The 24,878-nt window shown below is 44.4% G+C and overlaps 1 protein-coding gene across 3 annotated transcripts in view; it reads right to left on the bottom strand.

Moving 5' to 3' along the window:
* The window catches only part of LOC144820027 (NACHT, LRR and PYD domains-containing protein 1 homolog), a 506,013-nt gene that overhangs the window by 130,831 nt on the left and 350,304 nt on the right, over positions 1-24,878 (bottom strand). For all 3 annotated transcript variants that reach the window (XM_078677696.1, XM_078677691.1, XM_078677685.1), the window contains one exon: positions 15,490-17,254. In XM_078677696.1, coding sequence (XP_078533822.1) covers positions 15,490-17,117 — 1,628 coding nt within the window. In that variant the 5' untranslated portion in view covers positions 17,118-17,254. The remainder of the gene's footprint in view (positions 1-15,489; positions 17,255-24,878) is intronic.

The following is a 24,878-nucleotide window of genomic DNA, read 5'->3' as shown; positions in this document are numbered from 1 at the left end:
GTGTCTAATAGCAGTCCTCTCTCCATCCTTCCTCAATTCAGTGTCTGAGTCTAGACACTTCAAATGCAGGAATGCAAAAAGTACACTTCCACTTTCGGGGAAAGCTGTATCCATCCTAATTCTTGTGACACGCTTAAGTAGGGGTCATCCAAAATAGATCTCACTGGCCCCAGCAAACATACTTACAATGCACACAGTGTCAGTGTCATTTAGGAGCCAAAAATACACTATGTACATACTCACTCGACACACACATGGGTGTAAATGTGAAGCAGACTTGTTTACATGTGTGTGACCAGTAGGTCTCACTTCCTCATAGAACAGAAATAGGTTTGCCCAGGGCTAATAATCCTTCTAAATATTGGTATGCAGCCACTACCACTATGTGGCAAAGTCAATGCTGGACAGTCGAGTCATTTTGTTCCCACAAGACACATTCCTTCTGTGAATCGTGGTGCCCAGTGCTCTTCAGGGTGTTGGGCAGAGGCAAACCCCAGCAGTCTTTGCGCCTGGAGGCGCCAGGACGCTCTCTGTGCGCTGGTCATCGCATTTAAGCGGCTGCAGGCTCACGCGGGGCAGGATCCTCTACTAGCAGGACCTGAGACCTTGCACAGCGCACTTTACAGGGCAGGAGCCGGAGCCCTATGGGGGTCGTTACCCCTCATAGCACAGCACACTTTCATGCCACGGGGGAGACCGTACTACAAACCCCAGCAGCCTTTGCACCTGGAGGCACCAGCATGCTCTCTGTGCGCCAGCTGGTGAACTGAAGCGGGCGTGGGCTCCTGCAACGCAGGATGCGCGCGGGTGTGCCCGGGCCAAGGGTGGGCCCATCTGCGCCAGTCCGCGACCAGACATGGCCTGGCTGGGCCAGGGCCCTTGGTTGTCCAACACGCAGAGAGGAGTTTGAATTTTGAAGACAACAAGAAACAAAAGGTAAGAAGATGGGGAAACGTAAGACCGTTATGACTACGAAGGCCAGGCCATTAACCTCATCAGTTACGAACTTTTTAATGACGGTGATGTTGGTTATAACAAGTGAGATAGAGTCCGTAGAGGAGAGGTTGGGGGAGACGCAACGGTCTCTGCAAAATGGCACTACAATGAAATTGTAGGCGAGCATGATAAAACATTAAAAGATAGAATATCATCCATTAGTTTGGAAGTTAGTGGTGTGAGGAAGTTAACATTGGCACTGTTCAGGAGGGGGTATTCATGGACACTCTCTGCCCACCGCCATCTAAAAAATCTAAGGCGTGTGGGAAACCCAAGAAAGTCATAGACCCCACTGTGACACGAAAGAAGACCCTGGCCTCAACACGCAAGCCAGTAACATGGGCAACAGGTGCTATTAAGGATCCCACCAACACCGAGTACATGGGAGACAAGGTATTATTTAACCATTACACAAGCTCGATGGAGGCTATTATTAAATCAATCTTAGACCCCCTGGTAGGGGTATTAAATAGCATTGATGTTTCGCTAAAAACATTAATCAGTTCCAGAATCTCAAAGGTCAACACAGGCACAGAGACTTTAACAAATACTGTCTCTAATACAAAATTGGACTCTTCTCAGGCAATTCCACTCTCTCAGACACTGGGCCCCGGGGTCGGGGTGGCAACTAATACAGAGAGTGCAAGGTATTTATCTAAACAACCTGATAAAGTACGGCCGGGACCCTCATCAGCAAACATGATACGAAGTGACAATAATCCCACTGAGAGGAATCATAACATTGTCTCAGCTGGTGTGAATAATAGTCCAAGATCACTCCATCTACCTCCGGAAACTACTCCTCATGTCGTTGTTCTTAAAAATGTCCCACCTCTCTCTCATAACAAGACAGAAGATTGGAAACAGCTTAAAAACAAAACGGTGTACTGGTTGGCGAAGACTTTGGACTGGCCAGGCTGCGATGTTTTAAATGGCAAAATTAACAATGTAGAACGTGTGTCATGAGTGGGCTCTCAGGCGAAAACGGAAATGGGTGATTGTATTGTTGTAAATTTCAGGGATAAAAATGTTGTGCATTGGCTCACGGACAAACTCTCGTGGAACAGTAATATGGGGGGGAACTATTAAAGCTGTACAACTAGGTTCTTTTTATAGGCCATTGTCAAATGTGGGCATTGGCCAAGCACACTCTCAATCTTAAATATTTCCCCCATTCAAGATTCCAACTTTTAATCCATTTTCCCCTTTAGAACAAGTGGACTGACTGAATGGTTAGTTGCTTAGGGAGCCTGGTGATCAAGATCTAAATTGAACCCCCTCGCAAGCCTTAACTGACACGGAAAGAGATAGTTGTCTTATATCCCCAAGTAGCTCCCTGTCTTTTGATAATATTAATATCTTGAATAATCTGTATCATCCCAACCAGGAATGTTTACTGAACTCGACACACTACTCAGGGCCCATTTCCCCTAGTGATGGAATATTAGATGTTGTGCCAGTATGCTCTGTTGTTGAGCCAGTTGGTACTGCGAACCCTACCATACTAACAAACATGATGACAGTAGAAGGTTGTGCAATAGATACCGGCTATGTAGAGAATAAAGATACCCCACATATCAGTATATCCACATATGGTAGTCTCTTCTGGAATGTAGTAGGTTTGTTAAACAAATTAGGCATTAATGACTAGGTAGAGTTTGTTACTAAATTTAGCATAATTTTTAAGCATGAGCGGATTTTGCGTATTGGCAATCCGCGTATTTGCGTATTTGCGTATTTTGAAAATACGCAAAATCCGCGGATCCTAGCGTATTTTTTTTTTTGTGTTCGCACGGGTTTCTGCAAGTTCGCGAGGGTTTTATTGTATAAAACGCTCGCGAACGTGCAGAAACCCGTGCGAACACAATGTGCCCGGGTATTGCGCTCGTGAAAGTCAAGGATGCAAAGTCTATCCAGCATCACAGCTGATTTTCGACGGTAGGTTTGGGAAGAAGGCACATCTGCCCAGCCTTGACAACGCTTACGATTGTTTTTGGGCTGATGAATGAGTCACTGAATTTAAGCTTCAACTAGGGCACATGCTTTATTGATATCTGTAAGTGCTTCCTGTTGAGGTTTAATTTTTGTGCCAGGACCATCGTGCCAGAATGAACCCTGCCCTTCATATTTATTCAAGAAGACGCCACCGTTTTGTGCCATACCTCTACTCAACTGGAGTACTTTCTACTAGATAATCAGTAAGTGCTACCTCGTTGGGTAAATGTATAGTGCTTTTACTATACTACAGCTTCCTAAAGTGCCAGAGAGTTGTCTACAGCGACCGTGTGTGTGTTACTATGCAATCGCCCCGAAGGGCGCAGGGGTCCCTTGGGTGAGCTGCTGCTGTAATTTACAATGGCGCCAGCAAGCTGCCAGCGCCGTTGTAAAATAGTTACAAAGTTAGCTTGCACAGGAAGCACTTAGATAAAATAAAGCAGCACCTGCTTCGTTTTATCTAGTGGTTCCTGTGCAAGCTAACTTTGTAACTATTTTACAACGGCGCTGGCAGCTTGCTGGCGCCATTGTAAATTGTGGGGGTTCAACTTTTGAACCCGTTACGTCCGCGCGGATTTTTTTTTCGGATTTTGTGGGAAATCCGTAAAATACGCGGATTGCGGATTTCCCAAAAATCCGAAAAATCCGTGGGCGTAACGGATTTACCGCTCACACTTAATAATTTGTTTACAGGAAACGTGGATGCGTGAATTAGCCTATATAAATGGTTTTTACTCTGTTCACACATCGGCTAGACCATCTGTAGGTGGTCATGATAAAGGCGGCCTACTAACTCTGATTTCCACAACATTAAATGGGAGAGTTAAGAAACTACAGCTGGATTCCCCATAATAAACATTATACTGAAGAAAAACCTAACCCTTGTGGTTATTAACTTTTATCATAATAATTTTAACAGTGCAATTACTTTTATTGCTCAGGAATTAGAAATTGCACTTACAAAACGGATGTATGACGTTACATCGCGAACTTTTACAACGCACACCGTTACAACGCAATTTTTACAACGCAGATACATTTACAACGAATGCTTTTACAACGCATGACATTACATAGCAGATGCTATTACAACGCATGCCATTACAACGTAAGTATAGGTAAGTATATTATTTAAAAAAAAATGTAATTTATTAAAATTTAATTAATGTAATAAATTAAATTATTTTTTAATAATTAATTTTTAAATATATATACTTAAAAAAATAGTTTATTTTAAAAAGAACAATTATTATTAAAGAACTAATATTAAAAAATAATAAAATTTCCAAGAACGGTGGACCCTATTTACGGATACACAAAAGTCGCACAGCCAAGTTCTGGATTAAATCCAATGAATCAAGTTCATTTGCATTCTTCATATTTTAAATTCTTTCGAGTTTTCTTTCGAGTTTTCCTCCTTATGTTTAAACCATTTTCTTGAGATCAATTCATTTTATTCAATCTGTCGTTTCCACATTCTAAAAAGCACTCAGAGGCATGGGGTGAATTCCGTGTCACGTTTTATTACCATGGTCCAATGCATTTCGGGAGGAAACCTCCCTTCGTCAGGGACATCTACAATTGTAAGTAAATACATAATTTTAGACAGTGTGTGCCAAGATAACTTTTCATCATCATGTTTACGATTTAGACATTACTAGGAATCACTATTCAAAACATGTAATTAGTTAGCATTTGTTGCACTTACATGGTAGGGCACGTTAAACTAACATATCAGGTTTACTTTTTCAAAAAGTGGGTATTCTAGTTCCCCTTGCACATTTTCACTCAGTACTTTGTGAGTAGTCTCACATTTAGGCTGTATTCTAATTAATCTCAAAATACGGACCCATATTTAAGATCTCCGCTTACCGTGATTAAAAATAAATCATGTTATAAAAGAAGGGGGGGCATCCCCGTTCCAGCATCTCGGCGCAAACCATTCATCATTCTTTTTCGTTCAGTCTGGCGAACCATCGCCACCCTTTTCCTTGTTTTAGTGAGCTGGTTTAAAATTAATTATTTAAATTATTTAAAATTATTTATTTAAAAACTGAACCCTAAAAATACCCATTACCCTGAACCCTTAAAATACCCATGTACCCCATAACCCATACCTAGCCCTGAAACCTAAAAATACCCCTGTACCCCAAAACCCATACCTAGCCCTGAAACCTAAAAATACCCCTGTACCCCAAAACCCATACCTAGCCCTGAAACCTAAAAATACCCCTGTACCCCAAAACCCATACCTAGCCCTGAAACCTAAAAATACCCCTGTACCCCAAAACCCAAACCTAGCCCTGAAACCTAAAAATACCCCTGTACCCCAAAACCCAAACCTAGCCCTGAAACCTAAAAATACCCCTGTACCCCAAAACCCAAATCTAGCCCTGAAACCTAAAAATACCCCTGTACCCCAAAACCCAAACCTAGCCCTGAAACCTAAAAATACCCCTGTACCCCAAAACCCAAACCTAGCCCTGAAACCTAAAAATACCCCTGTACCCCAAAACCCAAACCTAGCCCTGAAACCTAAAAATACCCCTGTACCCCAAAACCCATACCTAGCCCTGAAACCTAAAAATACCCCTGTACCCCAAAACCCAAACCTAGCCCTGAAACCTAAAAATACCCCTGTACCCCAAATCCCATACCTAGCCCTGAAACCTTAAAATACCCCTGTACCCCAAAACCCAAACCTAGCCCTGAAACCTAAAAATACCCCTGTACCCCAAAACCCATACCTAGCCCTGAAACCTAAAAATACCCCTGTACCCCAAAACCCAAACCTAACCCTGAAACCTAAAAATACCCCTGTACCCCAAAACCCAAACCTAGCCCTGAAACCTAAAAATACCCCTGTACCCCAAAATCCAAACCTAGCCCTGAAACCTAATACCCCTGTACCCCAAAACCCAAACCTAACCCTGAAACCTAAAAATACCCCTGTACCCCAAAACCCATACCTAGCCCTGAAACCTAAAAATACCCCTGTACCCCAAAACCCAAACCTAGCCCTGAAACCTAAAAATACCCCTGTACCCCAAAACCCATACCTAGCCCTGAAACCTTAAAATACCCCTGTACCCCAAAACCCAAACCTAGCCCTGAAACCTAAAAATACCCCTGTACCCCATAACCCAAAACGAAATATATACTATTACTTAAATTAATTTATTTAATTTACATTTAAAAAAATGATTTAAAAAAATACCATACTTACCAATACTTACGTTGTAATGGCATGCGTTGTAATGGCATCTGCTATGTAATGTCATGCGTTGTAAAGTAATGCGTTGTAACGGATCCTGCGTTGTAATGGTGTGCGTTGTAACGGCGTGCGTTGTAATAGTTGCGTTGTAAGGGTTGTTTCACTTACAAAACACATTGAGGAGTTAAAAACGGACTATGTAATACTTTGGGGGGGTGATTTTATTTGTAAATTGTGCTCATTGTCTAAACAGGAGGCTTGCCATCATCTAATAGGGGATAAGGTGGGCGGTTATCACTTTGAGCACACTCCTTGTGGGAACATTTTCAACTTTTTATTGTCAAAATGTTCACTTTTCTTAACCGTAGATCTTATTGAGCTTTTAAACTCCAATGTGGTAACCTATGTATGAAGTGGTCGGGGAACGCTGATTGATTTTATTATTTTGTCCGATCATTTTAAGTCTGAAACTATGGTTTTTAACATATCTAAAAATAAATTTAGTGACTATTACCCACTAACACTACAATTATTGACCCTACTAGATCCTCCCATGATACCAGTCAAGGTAGTCCCCTTATACTATACTAAAAATAAGGGGCTAACTCGGAAGTGGTCCGCTGTCAAACCTGATATAATTCTGGAAGAGATTATAAAGAGTAATCTCGCGCATGTACTGGACTGTCTGGACGAAAATATAAGTGCTACATTAATGATCAGATCGTATAATGCAATAACTGAGACAACAAAGGCACTCCTAACTAAAAATCTGTCAAATAGCTGACAGAAAAATAAAAGGTGGTTTGACAGGAAATGCTCCCAACTACAAAGTAAACTAATCAAGATCTTAAAAATCAAACCACGAGACAGGGTGGGAATGAGATAGGTGCGCATGGATTATAAATACGCACAGGAGAAACATAAGAAAGAAATCAGGCAAAAGGCATGGGGCAAATTATACGTGGCAACCCAGAGTAAATATTCCAAACTTTTTTGGAAAACTGTTAATGATGAGTAATTTGGTGACACAAAAAATGCCCATATTGATGCAACAATCATGCCCGACCTGTGGGTAAAACATTTTTCCGGCCTCTATAGTAATAGCACTGAGAAATATTGTGCTGTGCACTTTCAATATGTGGCATGCCCCTTGGAACCCCCAAATCTAGATGAGGTAAATAGGGCGCTCTCCCAGACTGTAAAGAACAAGGCCCCTGGGCCGGACGGCATACCCGCCGACCTATTTTCAGCAAATACCCCCCTGTGGCTCCCGTTACTAACAAATTTATTATGAGGTTATGCAGCTCAGGGCCCACCAGAGTCATGGAGATCATTTACAATAGTCCCCATATTCAAAAAGGGTGATAGATCGGATCCAAAATGCTATCGACCTATTTCTTTAATCGACAGCACCTGCAAGATTATGGGACGAGTAATACTGGAGAGATTGGAGACTTGGGTTACAGAAAATGGGAAGTTCTCTGCTGTTCAGTATGGCTTCAGGAAAGGCCTGTGCACTGTAGAACAGTGCCTTAACCTGCACCTGGTCATCGGCAAATAGAACATGGCTAAGTCAGGGTCCCTATACTTGGGATTTATGGACCTGACATCTGCCTTTGACTGGGTGCAGAGGGGTAAACAGTGGGAAAAAATGCTCCTTATGGGCATTAACCCTTCAATCGCCCACTTTTTAGCTGCAATGCATCATGGTGTCACAGGGAGAGTACTCTATGGAGCAACTGGTGCGCTTACTAGACCCATAAAGATGGATTGTGGGGTCCGACAGGGATGCGTACTCTTTCCCTTACTATTCTGCTTATACATAAATGGCCTAGAAAGCCACATCAGAATTGGAAATGTCGATGCCCCCACAATAGCCCACGGGACTTTACCAGCTGTTACATGCTGATGATTGTGTCCTAATGTCGAGAACTGGGGTGGGTTTACAAAGGCTTTTAACCAGTTTTAATGAATTCATGAGCGACCTTAGGCTAAAAACAAATGTTGCCAAGTCACATGTCTTGGTAGCAGGAAAGGTTCCCTCTAGGGTGAAAACCTTTTACATAAAGAATGAAATATTATGTCAGCTGCCAACTTTTTCTTATTTGAGCATTCTTTTTAATGAAAAAAATTCATGGTCACACCTAGTTAATGCTAGGAATGGGGGCTTTAATAAAAATATGGAGGACATCTTTAGGTTTACAAAAAAATTAGGCTCTCGCCCCATAAGTGTAATTGTTGATATTTATAAGGCACGAACCTGCGTTGTCACATTATATGGCGATGGAGTTTGGGGCTGTTCAAACATATCGGGCCTCCAAAGAGCAGAGAACTTAACACTAAAACGTGTGTTGACATTACCCAAAAGCACCCCTGCTACTATGTGTCATAATGAACTAGGCATCACTCCACTTACCTTTCGTATACAATTAGCCCCATTGATGCTTTGGCGCAGCATTTGGGTAAAAAAATAATCAGCCCTGAATCGCAACATCATTTTAGATTGCTTGAAATTGGACCATACCAAAAAAATCCCCTGGCTCTCTAATCTGCAAAGTCAACATGAGAAGCTGGGATTGCAGAATTTTTAAACGTCCAGGAAACATATTCATAATTCCTAAGGCCAATCTCAAAAGTGATTTTCTTTTACTTTTGAAGCACGAAAGAGATAGCCTAGAGTTGCTAAAAAAGGATTGTAGAGCATTCATTGTTAATTAGATCCCCACAAATTGAATCCTTTCTTTCTTTCCATTTTAATCAAGCAAAGATGTTTTATCTGATCAGATTCAGGATGGGTATCGCTCACTTATTGGCCTCATACCCACGCGATGTATATTGTGACACCAAATTAGACCCGTGCACATGTAACTCAACTTCTGCACAAAGCACTCTGCACTTTGTTTTTTTGTAAATTGTTTCTTAACCCTAGTCGTATTTTTTTAAAACCATTATTAAGATTTTTAAATATTAGAAAGTGTCAACCTGCATTATGCCATTTACTTCTTTTAAACAAGGCATTCACATGTCTCGTGGTTTATAAGCAGATTTCTGCTGTAGTTCGACTTTGCAATATTGTTGGAAAATGAATTCCTGGGTAACATTTGAGATGGTTAAAATTTTATTATGTGTATTATTGTTAAAACTGTAGCTGTTCTTTTATGGCTGTCATTTAACCAAATAAAGATTTTTGACTGACTGACAAGGTGCACACAGCGGGTGTCTTTTCTAGGTATGAAAGTGGGGTGATGTGCACAAGTGCTTTCTCAATGGTGTTGTCAAAGTTAAAAGGTAATTATGGGTACTGGGATATGATTAAATGTCACTACTTTACAGTTGCTTGGTAAGTGGTATTAACAAGCACTTGGATTGTTTTTGCTGTGAGGCAAGTATCTGCCACCTCTTGACAGTTACATTGGCGTCAGAAAGACTATGTTAAACCATGACACAAAGCCATATTCCTTTACAGTACAATTTCTTTCTTCCGGTTTCTATCCACAGACTTTGTTCTATACAAACGTCTCCCTGCTATATTCCTAAAACCTTGCATGAAAAAATGACCTTGACTTCAGTTTTCAGTTTATTCCTCCCATATTTGCTTCGAATGCCCCCCTCCTTCCCTTCTATCTAACTCTTTCTATTAACCATATCTCTGCAACCTAACAATATATATTCATTCCATCAAGCTTATCATATAACACCTAAGTCATTAATGTACAACAAAATACCTGGAGGTAATGCATTAAATAGTTTCCTCGAGAGCACAAGATTAAGTCCAATAACCAATAGATTGATTACTAACTTTGGGCTCCCAAGTACTACTTGCCATAAAGTGTTTCAACGCCTCATCAGGAGTAGTAAAATCTATACAAATTCAATTTCAATACAACTTTCTGTCAACAACCAAGGACATCAACAGTAGAATCAGTATATTATGTGGGGGACATTCTGGTCCCAACTCAAAGCCTTAGCAAAAAAGTAATTGTCAATTCAAACCGATCTTCTGCTGTGGTCAATACTGGAATTAAAATATCAAAAACTCAATAGTGTTCATTGCTCGCTTTCTTTATACATAGAAGAGTTTCAGAGGCAAATTCATATCACATCGTTTAGTTTAAACTAATAAACAAAGGGGCTCATCTCAAACTGCTTCGGAACAGCCCTGCATGCAGTACTCTGTAGCAGCCGCGGTCGGTAGTGGGATGACCTGCAGGGAGGTGACGTGGGGAGGGGGAGGGGCAGGGTGGTGGCTAGTAATGTATGGATTACGGAGTTTTACAGGTAAGTAAACATATAAATAAATAAAACGAATTTCGTTGCATGCACTGCATCACCAAATGCGATGCAGTGCGTGCAACAAAATTCTTTTTATTTATTTATATGTTTACTTACCTGTAAAACTCTGTAATCCATACATTACTACCCCCCACCCTGCCCCTCCCCACGTCACCGCCCTGCAGATCATCCCACTACCAACCGCGGCTGCTCTGTAGTCATTGCACTCTGCACTTCTGTTAGCACCTGAAGTGTATTGCCAGGTATGCATGGTGTAGCTAAGTTGATTAACTTTTACAGAAGCAGAGTAGCCACAGTCTAGATGGCACTGTGCCCACTGATTTGCATATTACTACTGGTAACATCCTATGCTGACAACACCCAATTAGTAGTCATGGCCTCAAATAAAGACTTATCAGGTCTACAGAGATGTCAAAACAGGATGGAGGCGTTCAGCAGTTGGATGAGCAGACACTGTCTGCAGCTCAATTTGGGAAAAGTGAGGTTATTATACTTGGTATTCCCTCCCCTAACTGGTGGCCAGAACGAATTAGCCATCCTCCTTCTCCTGTTCTTCAACCTAAAAACTTGGGAGTCATCATTGATGGCAAGCTTAACATGGGTGCCCAAGTGTCCTCCGTGGTTCCTTCAGACTACTACACCCTTAGAATGATTATGAAAATATTACATTATATTCCCAACAATTTCAGAAAAACCGTGATCAAGGCACTAGTCCTTTCAAAATTGGACTACTGCAACAGTCTCTACTTGACTCTCCAAGAAAAACATGTACATAGGTTGCAACTAAGTGCAGAATGCAGCAGCTAGAATGATCCTGGACCTACCTAAATATCATTCTATTTTTCAGGGACTTCGAGAACTACACTGGTTTACAAGACAGAACTGTGCTAAATATTAAACATTATGCCTGGCACACAAAAGGACTCTACAACACAGGTCCTGAGTTACCTAGAAAAGCGTTTAGATGGCATATCCTTAATAGGGCCTTACGATCTGCAAATTCTGAAACCTTTACAGTCTCTAAGATCAAAAAGGCAAACTGAGGAGGCAGGAGTATTTAATTCCGCACAGCTAAACTATGGAACGACCTTCCAGTACACATTAGAAGAAATCTCTCCTTGTTGGCATTTAGGAAGGAGAGCGTTTACGTTTCAGTATGCTCTATGTTAACTAGTGCCAAGACCCCCAATTGGGTAATCACACGCTCTACAAGTTTCCATAACATAACATAAGATCTCTCTCTTGCTAGTTTCTGCTTTATTACTCTGTGACAAACTTGGGAGCAATTATAAATTATTCAGCTAACAGTATTAGACATTACAAATATTTAAGAACCTGGAGTGTTCCCCTCAGCCTGCAGGCACGTAGAGGCATTTTTGTTGGTGTTGCAGTAGACGATCTTCCTTACTTACCCCGTGAGCTGGCACGTGTACAGAGGGCCCACAAAAAGAAGTGAGATCCTTTCCTGTGCTGCCTTACACGTTTAGTTGAGGTTGAGGCGCTTATCTCTATATAAGAGATACAAGTTAAACAAGCATTTGCAATGCAATAGGTCTCGTATTTGCGAGATTTTGAGAGCTACTGGCATTCTAAATGACAATGCCTTTAATTTATGTGTTTTGACAACCTGCAAGCGGTGCATAAAACACGCCCTTTCTACTTGTAGTCCTTGTTGACTTAATAGCACCAAGAGATTTTGTTTTGGTAGTGTTTGTTAACGCTATACGAATGTTCATTTAAAAATAATTGCATTAATAATGATTATTTATTTTTCCTTGTGCATTTCGTGTCTTTATCTTTCATTTTGTGTTTATCATCTGTTTGCACTGATTTGTGGCTGTCCGTATTTGAGTCTGTGTTTTGTGCCAATATGAATCTCGGTGTGAGAGAGAGAGTGGGGAGGCAACGAGAGAGAGAGCGCGTGCGTGTGTCTATGTGTGTGTGTGTTTGCATGTCTCTCTTTCGGTACCACGGAAAGATGCAAACAGTAATTGGCTGCCTTTGAAACGGAGCCTGGTTGTGGAGTGGAGGGAGGGGGTGACAGCTGGAGGTGCGAACCAGCTGTAGTACGGGAGAGCTGAGGGGGAGGCGAGGGGCGTGCAAGGAGCTAGGCAGAGCATGGCAAAATGGAGAGACTACAAGATTGTTTGACGAGGGAAAGAAAAATGCCCGAGGGGATTGGGTGGGTGTTCTGAATTCGGTTTTCATTTGAGAAACTCGGATCACTTCATGTGGTTTTAGTATTGTGACCTGGATAAGAAGTGTGGGGGGGGGATGGGGCGCTCGAGCGCGGACTGTTACATAAAAAATGCTGCGGGTCTTTAATATAGCACACATCACATAACTGAATTGTCTACTAGTACTTGAGCAATGGCCGGTGCTATTTCTCCACATTACGTCACTTTTTATATTATCTTAAGAGTTAAAAGTAAGAGTCCACGCTTCAGGAAACAGGACCTGCTGCCTGTAGGTTATACATTTATTTCGCTGAAGAAAGCGCTCAACACCATAGACATATACATACAGATTGCAACTCCACTCTTCAGACGCCTGCCGGACGCACTCGCGCACTTTATGAACACCGGTACGGTTGGAGAGTCCCCGCCACAATCTGGTAGGACAGTTGGTATGGAGGCCCTGGCGACTGACCCTACCACTCCCACCCAGTAATGGCCCCCCAAGCATGTCCTGAGGTGTGAAGATGGTCTTTGAAGGCTGTTTACAGTCTTCCACATGGTTTTCTGGTGTGAGAGCTGGGGACAACTGTTTTGGGGTGCCATAAACTCGCCCGTGAGGTGTGAGCTCCCCCTCCCTGTGGCTTTCTTTCATGGAAAGCTGACCCGCAGAATCCCTCGCCCCGTTCAAAAATATTTCTGCGATTTGTTTTGGTTCTGGCTGGTGGGGCCTCAGCCATAAATGAAAGATAAAGGGAGAGACTGCGGCATGGAGCGCAAGGCAGAGGGGGGCTGTAGAGGGGAGAGAGCACACAAGGGGGGCATGCAGTCAAAGAGAGAGAGAACGGCAGCAGACTCAGGAGAGAGCACGCGCACAGGAGGGTTAGAGGAGAGAGACAGTCAAAGAGAAAGAGAAGCTGAGACAGGCAGTCACAGAGAGAGGCAAGCCAGGCAGTGGTTAGTGAGAGAGGCAGAGACAGGTAGTGGAGTGAGATAGAAGCATAAAGAGAGGAGCGAGGCCAAGTAGAAAAGACAGGCAGACAGAAGGTCAATGGAAGAAAAAGAGAGACAGGCAGTCAAAGAAAGAAAGCGAGAGCCAAAATGGATCAAGGGAGCAGCAGGGCAGGGGGAGAAAGGAGGGGTGATTTTGCGAGGCTTCTGGCGGGGGGGAGAAAGGAGGGGCAGCGGAATGCGTGCGGGGGGGGGAGAAAGGAGGGGCAGCGGAATGCGTGCGAGGGGAGGAGAAGTGTGGCAGGCAGATGTGCGGCCTGGTGAGGGGGCGGGAATGCGAGCCTGGTGGGGGCAGGCGGATTAGGGAGATGCTCGTGCTTGTGTGGTCACCTGACCCGCTTTGTGGCCACGTGACCTCACATGCATGTAAATTGAAAGAGCTTGCAGGCAGTGGGCGGAAGCCATTTTAGGCAGCGTGCTGCATTTACGCCCTTTTAATATTTTGTAAACAGTGTTTTAAGTTGAGCAGAAATATTTAGCATATATAGAGGCGATCAAATGTCTTAGATGGGGTACAATAAAATACAATCTAAATAAACGACATGAGGAGGGGAGGGAGGGGCTAAAGGCAACACGGACACCGGTTGAATGAAAAGTGAGATGCGGGCGGTGTTCGAAGCTATGAACAGTAGCATGGAACTACACGCTGAAACTGTGATACGCACATAAACACAATCCAAACAAACGGCATGAGGAGGGAAGGGAGGAGCTAAAGACAACACAGATACTGGCGAGCCCAAAGTGATTGCGGCACCATAATAAATAAATAAAGGCGCACGCCGTGTCGGGAGAGAAAGGAAAGCCAGCCATCAGCTGAGCGGGAGCGCTGGTCAGGCACGGAGCTCACTCATGCGTGCATGAAAGGAAGAGGAGGCACCAAGGCGAGTGCACGGGGGCCATCGCACGCATACGGACAAAACAAGTTGTATTTTGTAATACCTACAGACACAGACTCCCGCTCCGAGGCTTGTAAATGTAAATTGAAAGAGCTTGCAGGCAGTGGGCGGAAGCCATTTTAGGCAGCGTGCTGCATTTACGCCCTTTTAATATTTTGTAAACAGTGTTTTAAGTTGAGCAGAAATATTTAGCGTATATAGAGGCGATCAAATGTCTTAGATGGGGTACAATAAAAGACAATCTAAATAAACGACATGAGGAGGGGAGGGAGGGGCTAAAGGCAACACGGACACCGGTTGAATGAAAAGTGAGATGCGGGCGGTGTTCGAAGCTTTGAGCAGTAGCATGGAACTACACGCTGAAACTGTGATACGCACATAAACACAATCCAAACAAACGGCATGAGGAGGGAAGGGAGGAGCTAAAGACAACACAGATACTGGCGAGCCCAAAGTGATTGCGGCACCATAATAAATAAATAAAGGCGCACGCCGTGTCGGGAGAGAAAGGAAAGCCAAGATCAAGGGAGCAGCAGGGCAGGGGGAGAAAGGAGGGGTGATTTTGCGAGGCTTTTGGCGGGGGGAGAAAGGAGGGGCAGCGGAATGCGTGCGAGGGGAGGAGAAGTGTGGCAGGCAGATGTGCGGCCTGGTGAGGGGGCGGGAATGCGAGCCTGGTGGGGGCAGGCGGATTAGGGAGATGCTCGTGCTTGTGTGGTCACGTGACCCGCTTTGTGGCCACGTGACCTCACATGCACTGTGAAGAAACGCCAGTGGTTTCACTAGCCGATCAAGCACTATAATTCTCCCCCATTTCCCATTGCTTCGCAATGGAAAAGGACGAGACCTAAAAATGTGTGAGAAAAAACACATGCACGATCATTTTCAGTTTTCCGGCAAACGATTGACTTACTTTACATCTTTACAGGTGTGTATAACCTCTTCCAGCTGTTTCAGACACGCGTCGCTCAGCTCACAAAATCTTAGGTCAATCAGGCCGTGTCTCGAATTTTCAAGACAATATCGTAAAGCGCTGATGTCCAAGGAGTTGAGCGGTACGTTAAATAAAATGGCTTCTTGGGTGTGACTTGAAACATGCTTTGCCAGATCATCATCGTGTAATTCGAACACACAGTGCAAGAAGACGAAGAATTTTATTTTGACCGGTTTCTTATCAATCCAGGCCTGAAACCAGCTTTTCAGAAACTCCCTCCTACCTGGGCTGAGAGACGGTGTCTCGGACAGTAGGCCGTGGTCTGCATAGGGCAGAAGGCCCAGAAAGAATGGTATAAAGCTCTGGAGCCTTTTCCAGTGATTGGGAGTGATATTATCAAGAAGAGGTGGACGTGAAGATTCTGAAATGTCCCCGAAAACCCAGGCGTTCAGGACGGTCTCGAGCTCCGCCTCTGCCCGGATCTCCCCCACACAGTACAGGGCAGCAAACATGTCCCTTATGCTGGCGTGTCGGTATTCAAACTTCTTACCACTCTCGTCTGCCGTAAAGAAGAACTCAGCAAAATGTTTAAAGAGGCATTCTGTGTGTTTACAGTTTGCTGCAAAGTCTTCTTTATTTATTTCCCGTACTCCGCAAATAAGATTATTGTAAGACTTCACACCCAGCTTATTGATAGTATTCCGAATGCATCTTGGTACCTCGGATGCATTATTCAGCAATGACGTGCAGCACTCTTGATCGATGTGTCCTGTCTCCTCTAAGGTGACCTTCAGAGTGACCTGCAGAGCAGAGTACATCATTCTGCTGCGTGTGGCCAGAGCTCCCTCAGACTTTGGCCAAGGCCCTTTCTTGTATATGTGACGCAGGGTGCTGCTTAGCAGGGGAACTGACAGCAAACTGCACAGTTTATAGTTACTGATACATTCAGAGACAGCTTTTGTTCGGTCATCACCAGGTAGGAATGTCTCACAGTATTGCTTGACCTGATCCTCAGTGAAAGCTTCCAGTATAAATGTGGAGGTGAAATGTTCTCTGATTTTACGCACAGAACCCATCCGAGAAGTGATTAAAACATGTGTGTCTGGGAGAAGCGCCTTGGATATGACTTTTGATATCAGGATGCTTATATCGAGAGGCGTGTCAATGTCACACATGGCATCGGATGGTGAGCTGACCTTCAGTTCTTGATTAAACTCGTCCAGGCCGTCCAGAATGATCAGCACTTTGTCTGTGTTGAGCAGCTCAGTCAGCACTGGAGACAGCTCCGGGCACTTGCTTCCTAAGAGGTTTCTCACACTTACAGGATCCTTCATGGTATTTAACTCACTGAATGTCATATAAATGATACATTCGTAGCAGAGATCCCTTTGTCCGGACGCCCATTGTTTCAGAAGCCCTGCCGAGAAGCAACTCTTCCCAATCCCATCCTCTCCCGTTATCAGCATCCGCTGTGAAATCAGCTCCTTTGTTTCATCAGTGAACAGAGCTTCTGAGTGTACAGTACTCTGTTTTTCTTCAAACGCAAACTCCGTGCGTTCAAGCCGTTTCTCTTTATTCGAGAATTCAAGCTTCATCTGTTTCTCCATCCAGTTAGGCAGCTTTTTTCCACTTGTGTGAAACCTTCTGCGCAAGTGAACATCGCGTTCATCTCCTCCAGGGCGGGTGGACTTCCAACCAATCGCTTCTGTCTGGTGGACTTTCTTCCTGTAGGATTCAATTGACCCTGCAAAGAAAAGGCAGCTTTAGAATTTTTGTTACATTACGTCATCTGTTAAAAATAACGAACAAGAACGTACAGCAAAACATAAATAAGTGGCAAATCTGAACAGCCAAGATTTTCTAAGCTTACTCTTAGTACCTTAAAGCATTCCTCTTCAGATCTCTGCTTCACAATATACTAAATACACTGCTTGAGCGGACAATCAATGGCCAGAATAGATTTATTATACTAACTCCAATTAACAAACATTATGAAAAAAAAGCATAAACTGGGAGGGGTCATTTAAAATCTGAGAAAATGCATATATTTGTAAGATTCTTTTTACTAGACAACTTTGCTGATAAAGGTTAAAAGAACTATTGGATTAGATACAAAGGTAAAAATAGCCCCAACATCGAGGAGTGGAATGGACTCATATTTTATAACAAGCATTGGCAGATTTTTTTCAGATATCTAAATCTGCAAACAGTAGATATTGCAGCACCCAGAATAAAGTGCTACATGGCCAAATACCTAAAGGTCCTAAAGGTGATTTAGACAGTGGCGCTGCCGGGGCGCAGGGGTAGCAGGTCTGAGGAAAAGGTGTAACCTGGCCTTCCACATTTCTGCATTGTTGGCAGATATCCAACAAACCCAGACAAAAACACTTAGTCAATATTCCGTACTGAAAGTGGTGCGCAGAAGACGCTGTCTGTAGTGGCGTTCCTTGTTGGCACTATTTCAGAAAGCACATCATGTTGGTGATCACATTATTCATCATGAGGTTCTGTGGTGCCCAAGGCTGAAGAAGCATTCGAGACTGTGTTCATCGAGCAGGTGATGAGTGCACGAATTGTAAAGCTGAGTAACAGGAAAGAGATGTGCTGCACAGCCGGCATCAGCAGTAGGCAGACAAAACAGTAACCCCCTTCATTAAGCCTACGGAGGAAGAGAGTCCATCTGAGTTCTTTGAACCCTGAGCAGTGACTCTTTTGGAACGCTTTTGAGTTCCTCAGCAGATGTAGCAGTAAATCATTATAAATTGCAATTCTATAGCTGCCATTTGATATACTCAGTTTTCACGATACTTACTTTATCAGCTTTAGAAGGATGACAGGCCGCGTTTCCACATTCAACATTCAACCTTGCTGTTTTTACACACAGCTTCACATCAGATGCATTAACCATCTGAGTTATCACAATCACATATGTGGAACGAATAATTTGCGAGCATTTTAGCTTTTTTTGTGGTTATAAGAAAAGGGTATACCCAAAATCACAGGGACCTGGGTGTAAGGCAGTATAGAATGTGGTGGTCCCAGTATTGTTACATCAACATAGTGTAAAGAAAAATATGCAGTTGTATACAAACAATAAATCCAAAGGAGAATTAACCCGTTTCCCGCAGCGAACTTTATCCACGGTGCGGGCGTTTGACGGAGTGGGTGGGGCGGTGTCGGCCGTTGGTTGTGCGCAGCATCAAGGAGGTAGTGCTTGTGTCGGCCAATGGCCGACGTCAGCACAGAAAGGGTTAAACTGTTGCTCAAGTGTTATTTAATCACACTGAACACATGTTGCAATTTTTGAAAAAGATGTTTTAAGAAAAACATTAAAAATCATCATTGGTGTTCCCAACTGGGTAGATGGGAAGGGAAGGATGGTGACTCAAGTGAGGTAGTGAGGTAAGTGAAATACAGTAATAATGGTTATCACAATCAAATTGTTGGGCATGCTATTCAATGCTATACATTCCTAACAAAGTATGTAACAGATAGAATCCAATACATTACAAAGCCATGTAAAACAGAAAATCACAGTGCGGCTTGCACTGTTGACTGTACTGGTATCGGTAATGTGTCGAAGTTTCGACCCCTGAAACTGTATAGGTTCCTTCAAGGCCTTACTGGCGGGGTCTTCCTCTGGACTGAAGTGAAAGTGAGAGGGGAGGGGCACTGTAGCTGTTAAAGAAGAGGCCTCACAAGCGCAAAGTTTTGTCGAGGCCGATAGGGCTAAGAAGCTCCAGGAGGTTGAACGTGGGGGAGAGATTGAAGAACACTCAAAAAACGGGATGAATCTTAAACATCCGACCCATGGCAGTATTAGTGAATATTACTGCTAGGAAAATCCGTGGCCAAACCACTATCAGAAAATTTCGGAGAGCGTTCATGGGTTACTTCAAATGAATGAATAAGTTACTCGCTGTTACTCAGTCGTATTCCATGGTCTTTATCCCAGTCCAGCTCTCCTTTCATAGTAGCATATAGCGCCAACTGTGTAATAAGTATGCCATTGGCCAGCAGTACCCTTCCATTTTGGTGTGAGAAACCCCATTTCACTGAAAATGTTCAGAGCAGTGCCAAAGGGATGCACTCTATAAGTCCCCGTTGCCTGCCTTCATGTCTAGGAATAGATTGTGCATGCGTTCCGCTTCCTCATCAGGCTGCACAGTGGTATGGTTAACCAGAAATGATGCTGATTTAAACTTCCAGGCTTAAAAATTGTGTGATTACAGCATGTATTCATGTGGCTGGCCATGGGAACAGACATGGGTGTTCTCAACCCTCGGGCAAGCTTGCTGATACATCCCGACTCACGTCTTATTAATGTCGGCTGAAATACAACAAATTAGGTTTTAATTTTTATGGCCAGACGAAAATGAGGCATGCTTCATGTTAGAAATCGCAGAGTCAACTGACGCTGGGAGAAGAAATCAACACGATCACTGAAAGCAGGCAGGAAGAACGGAAAGCAGGGCTTCCATTTACTGTTAAGCGCTGGATGCAATGTTAGAGGCTCTTGTTCTGCTTCTTTACTGAAGACTTCTTGAGAAATGAAAAAATATCCTATCAAGCGCTGTGAGCACAAGTCCTAAAAATAAATGTTCATGTGTAAACTAAACAACAGCCATAAGAGAACCTGAGTCTGCGATGCACAGACAGGGGGAGGGGCCATCGCAGCTGTGCCAAGAGAAAGCATGAAGGCTTGCGAAGGTCAACAAAACAAGCATGCCACACCCCCAACAAAGAAATGCCATCACAAAGAGCATGTCCTGCCTCAGTATCTGTCACTGTGCGCGCCGCTGCTTGCTCCTGTGGCAATACTCCATGAGAGTGAACTATTGAAAAAAGGTGGGACATACACCCACCATTAGCCCTTTTCAGGCTCCAATGTTTACACAACACACACAAAAGTCAATCAAAAAGGGTAGGAGGAGTCAGACCCCACAAGTACATACAACAGATTGCTTGACAGCAAAAGTGCTGTAAGCTCGACCTAAAAATGTAGAGTAGGGAGGGACATTATTAACCCTGATGGAAAACACTTACGCTGCTATCAAGAGTTTTTATATATTAACCTTTGCAAATCCTTCTAAAAGTTTGCATGACCTTTGTTATGGTGTAGTGAACGTGAAGCAATTTACATTATTCTACAGAGGGTTGGGTAAAACTCAAACTATTGGTGGAAGGGATTTCAAAATCTTTTTTCACTCAATTTAATTTCTGTGCTGCGATCTTCTTGGCAAGTCTTTCTCAGCTTGGGGGCGGAGCTAGCTCGCGACGAAAATGGCCGCTTGAGCCGTTAGCTCCCTGGCCTCACCGAACTATCCTGCACATATCCTGAGAGCTGCTCACCCCTAATCTGTTTTCTTGCCTTGGATTGTTTCCCTGAACAGCTGCGGCGTAGGTTGCCTGAAAGATCGGGGGTCCTACCTGCCTTCATCGCGATGCACGGCCCAAGTGTGCTGTCTGCTGCCGGCCTACGGGCCCCTGGGGAGGCCTCTGGGGCGAGTGTGACTCGCTGGTGCCCGCCGGAGCTTGACGCTGGGGTGTGGATTGACTGCGGAGCTGACTGCCGCCGGTCGCTTCGCGGCGCTGGACGGCCCTCCCGTGGCTGGGCTTCCGGCGGAGAACATCGGGCCCGGAGTGCACCAGGAGAGGGAGCACACGTAAGAGGAGGCCCGGGAAAGCATACTCGGGCGGGCGCTAGGACCACCGCGGGCAAAACTTAGTTTTGTCTCTCACACTAAGAAAACCGCTGCCACGTGCTTTGGGACTCTTCGTAGGCTCAAACCCATTTTTAAATTCTTTGATGCCCCAACCAGACAGCTTATTGTACAAGCTACGATTCTGTCCAGGTTGGACTACGCGAGTTCCCTTCTGCTGGGAGCTAATCAGGCCGAACTCTCCAGACTTCAACGCGTTCAAAACGCTGCTGCCAGGGCTCTGGTAGGCTTGCCGAGATTCTGTTCGGCCAAAAAAAACCATCTATAAACTTCATTGGCTCCCCGTTGCTCAGAGGATTAAGTTTAAGTCTCTTTGCCTTTCGTTTAAAATTCTGAAGCACTCCTCTCCTCAGATCTTGGAGCATTTTATCTTGCCGTATGTACCTCCACGGTCTCTAAGATCTTCAGGACTCCATCTGGTCACAGTCCCGCGCTTCAAGAGGGCTAGGACCGGTGGCCGCTCTTTTAGAGTGCTTGCTGCCAGGTTATGGAACTCTCTTCCTGTCCATATCCGCGCTATTGACGAACTTCTGGTCTTTAGTAAGGCCGTCAAAACCTTCCTTTTTCCATAGGATTCCTAGAGTTGTTATGGTTGGTACTGCTTGTGTCTGGCTTTTTGTCCATTATAGCACCCGGGACGCCCCTTTGCTGGGGCAGCAGTGCGCTCTATAAATCCGGCTAACATAACATAACATAACATGCAGGGTCCGGAGTGCTCCCACTCAAGTGGTGATCTGCTGTTAGGCCCGCGCTCGGAGGATTGCGGAGGCTTGTTATGGGAGGTCCCCCACCTCCCCCTGGGGCTCATTGAGTGATTGCTGGCCAGCTGGAGGGAAGATGATAGAATAAATACCCAAATTGCCCGCCTCCCACTTGATTTCCAATGTTTATTTTCAAGACAAAACCAAAAACTAATTTTAGTTTGTCTGGGTACCTTTATTTATACCCTTATGATTTTTCAATTCTTTTTTATACTCTTTCCAACAAATTTTGTGAATGAAAAAGACACATATATACATTCAATATTTACAACACATATACACAATACATTACATAACTATTAATGGAAAAAATGACATCAACATCCTACATACAAAACAAATAATACATCACAATATCTTTATACTTCTGTGAATTAATAAACGACAATCAATATTCAAATAGCTTTAAGACAAAGTCAAAAAAAGAGATTGTTTCACCAAGAGGTAACCAAATTTATATCCAGCCAACGCTGGTTTACTCAATCAATGAACGTTTTGACTTCCTTAAGTTTTGCCGACGCGTTTCGAATCCAACTACACAAGTACTTGGATTCTCATCAGGGCTCTGTCATTTATCTGCAATAGGTGTAAACGACAATAAAGTTTTGTTTATTGATAGATTCCACTCTCTCTTACCCCAGAGTAGCTTACCACACTGAGAAGTTCAGCATATCTACCTGCGTGATGCAGGATAACTGGATAATCTTTACAATTGAATCTGCCCACTGGCTGCTTGATTATATCACTTGTTCCTGCAGACAAACGGTTTTATTATTCTGGGCTGGCTGAATAGTACTTTCGTCTTTATTATGCTGCACAGAGTGTCCTCTCAGACTAACATTGGTAATCGTACCTTCTAGCTCTGGTGAGTCACGCGCTGTCTCCCAGGCTTTTTTTATTCTTCTCCTCGGGTGCTTAATCCTAATTTCCTTATCTTTGTGTCCGCATCTCCTTACACGAGCTAACGATTAAAGGATAAGGAGTGATTTAGTATACATCAAAGGACATGCCTATTTCGTGTACCTCGAGCGAGCTAAAAGTACCTGTTAGTCCCAGCGGGATTGCTGATCGTATTTCGGCTAATTTTCTTCGTGGCCAACTCGGAGGGAAGATGATGGCACGTGGCTGGTGAAGAGCGCGTAGCAGCGGTGATTGTGCGGCCCTGCACGATTGTGGGCATAGCCTTCTGCTGGGGGTGGTACTCCTCCTGGGTGTCGCCCGGTCATACGTGGGGCCTGGTGCCGACGCAGTGCTTGGGGAGTGGCCTTACCCCCCCCTCTTCTTCTTTTGGATTGGACTGAGTGGATCTCTAGCCGGGGAGCCCCCCGAGACAAGTGATGGGGTGAGTGAACAGGAGCCAGCCCAAGCTGACGTTCGACCCGAAGAGGCCCAAGGCTACTGAGTCTCAATTGGAGGATGGGGCTGGTGGGTCGGACTTGGCCGAAGGGTCCCAACAACAAGAAATTTGCGGCCTCCTGATAGCTATGGAAAAGAGTCTATAGGGAGGTATCGCTTCGCTGGGAACTAAGATTGACGCCCTCACCTATCGCATGGACCGCATGGCGGAGAGAATAGATAAACATGCGGAACGCATAGACATGTCAGAGCACCGACTAACAGAGGATGAGGTGGCCCATACCACCTTGGATTCTGAGAACAAGCAGCTGAGCAGGGTCCTGCAAGTCATACAGGACAAGACAGAGGACCTTGAGGCACGTTCTCGGAGATGTAACCTCCGCATTACTGGCCTCCCAGAAACCACCCAGACGGGGAATATGGAGCTGTTTATTGAACGCCTTTTGAAGTCCTTGTTGGGCGATACAGCCTTCTCTGCGATGTTTGTGGTAGAGAGGGCTCACAGATCCCTGGGCCCGAGGCCAAAGCCAGGTGCACCACCGTGACCCATAATCGCAAAATTGCTGAATTATAGGGATAGAGATACGGCGCTCAGACTGGCCAGGGAAAAACAGCCACTACAGTACGAGGGGTCGACGATTTCATTATTTTCTGATTTCACTGCCAGGGTTCAGGAGGCGAGACGACTGTTTGTTTCGATGAAGCGGCAACTCCGAGATATGGAAGCCGACTACACCATGTTGTACCCTGCAAAGTTACGTGTCAATTGGCAGGGGCGTTCCATGATCTTTACGGACCCTAAGGCTCTACAGAAGGCCCTGAAGGAATGGCGGAGGGAACTGCGGTCCTCTACTGAAAAAGCTCTTCCGGATGAGGTGGCAGGAGGCAACTTGGACGATCAGGACTCTCCTACAGGAGATGCATTTACGCCTGGACAGCCCAATATTACGCACTAGAGGACTCTTGGAAAACATACACGCAGCAGGGTTTACCTCACATGCTAGAGGAGTGCTGACATGGGTAAACCCAAAGGCATCTTTGACACTAACATCTCTGGAAACAGATGGGGAGGGGCGCTACACTATATCCAAATGTTGTGGTAAGGGTCTGGAGATATGCATAGTTAATATTTATGGTCCTAATTTTGATCATCCGGCTTTCTATACATCATTGACGAACAAAGCCCAGTTACATGCCCAGGGATTGCAGCTCTCGGGGGGAGATTTCAATTTGACCAGGTGCCCGGTACATGATATGTCGGATGGCCCGGAAAGACGCCCCTCGGCCTTGGCCAAAGTCTTAGAGTCAGGTATGCTGAGACTGGATCTGTGTGATATATGGAGACAGAGATATCCCACACAGGGGGGGTTATACTCATTACTCCGCCCGCATGATATCCACACTGGGATAGACTACTGGCTTGCCTCCACGAGTTTGGTTCAGCAAATAAAGGGGTGTAAGATCCTACCTTGCACATACTCTGACCACTCGCCACTTTTACTGACTATAGATTCGCCTAAACTACGTG

This window comes from Lissotriton helveticus, chromosome 1_1 (genome assembly GCF_964261635.1).
Source record: "Lissotriton helveticus chromosome 1_1, aLisHel1.1, whole genome shotgun sequence".
NCBI classification, from domain to species: domain Eukaryota; kingdom Metazoa; phylum Chordata; class Amphibia; order Caudata; family Salamandridae; genus Lissotriton; species Lissotriton helveticus.
This window is presented reverse-complemented; position numbering and strand designations above follow the sequence as displayed.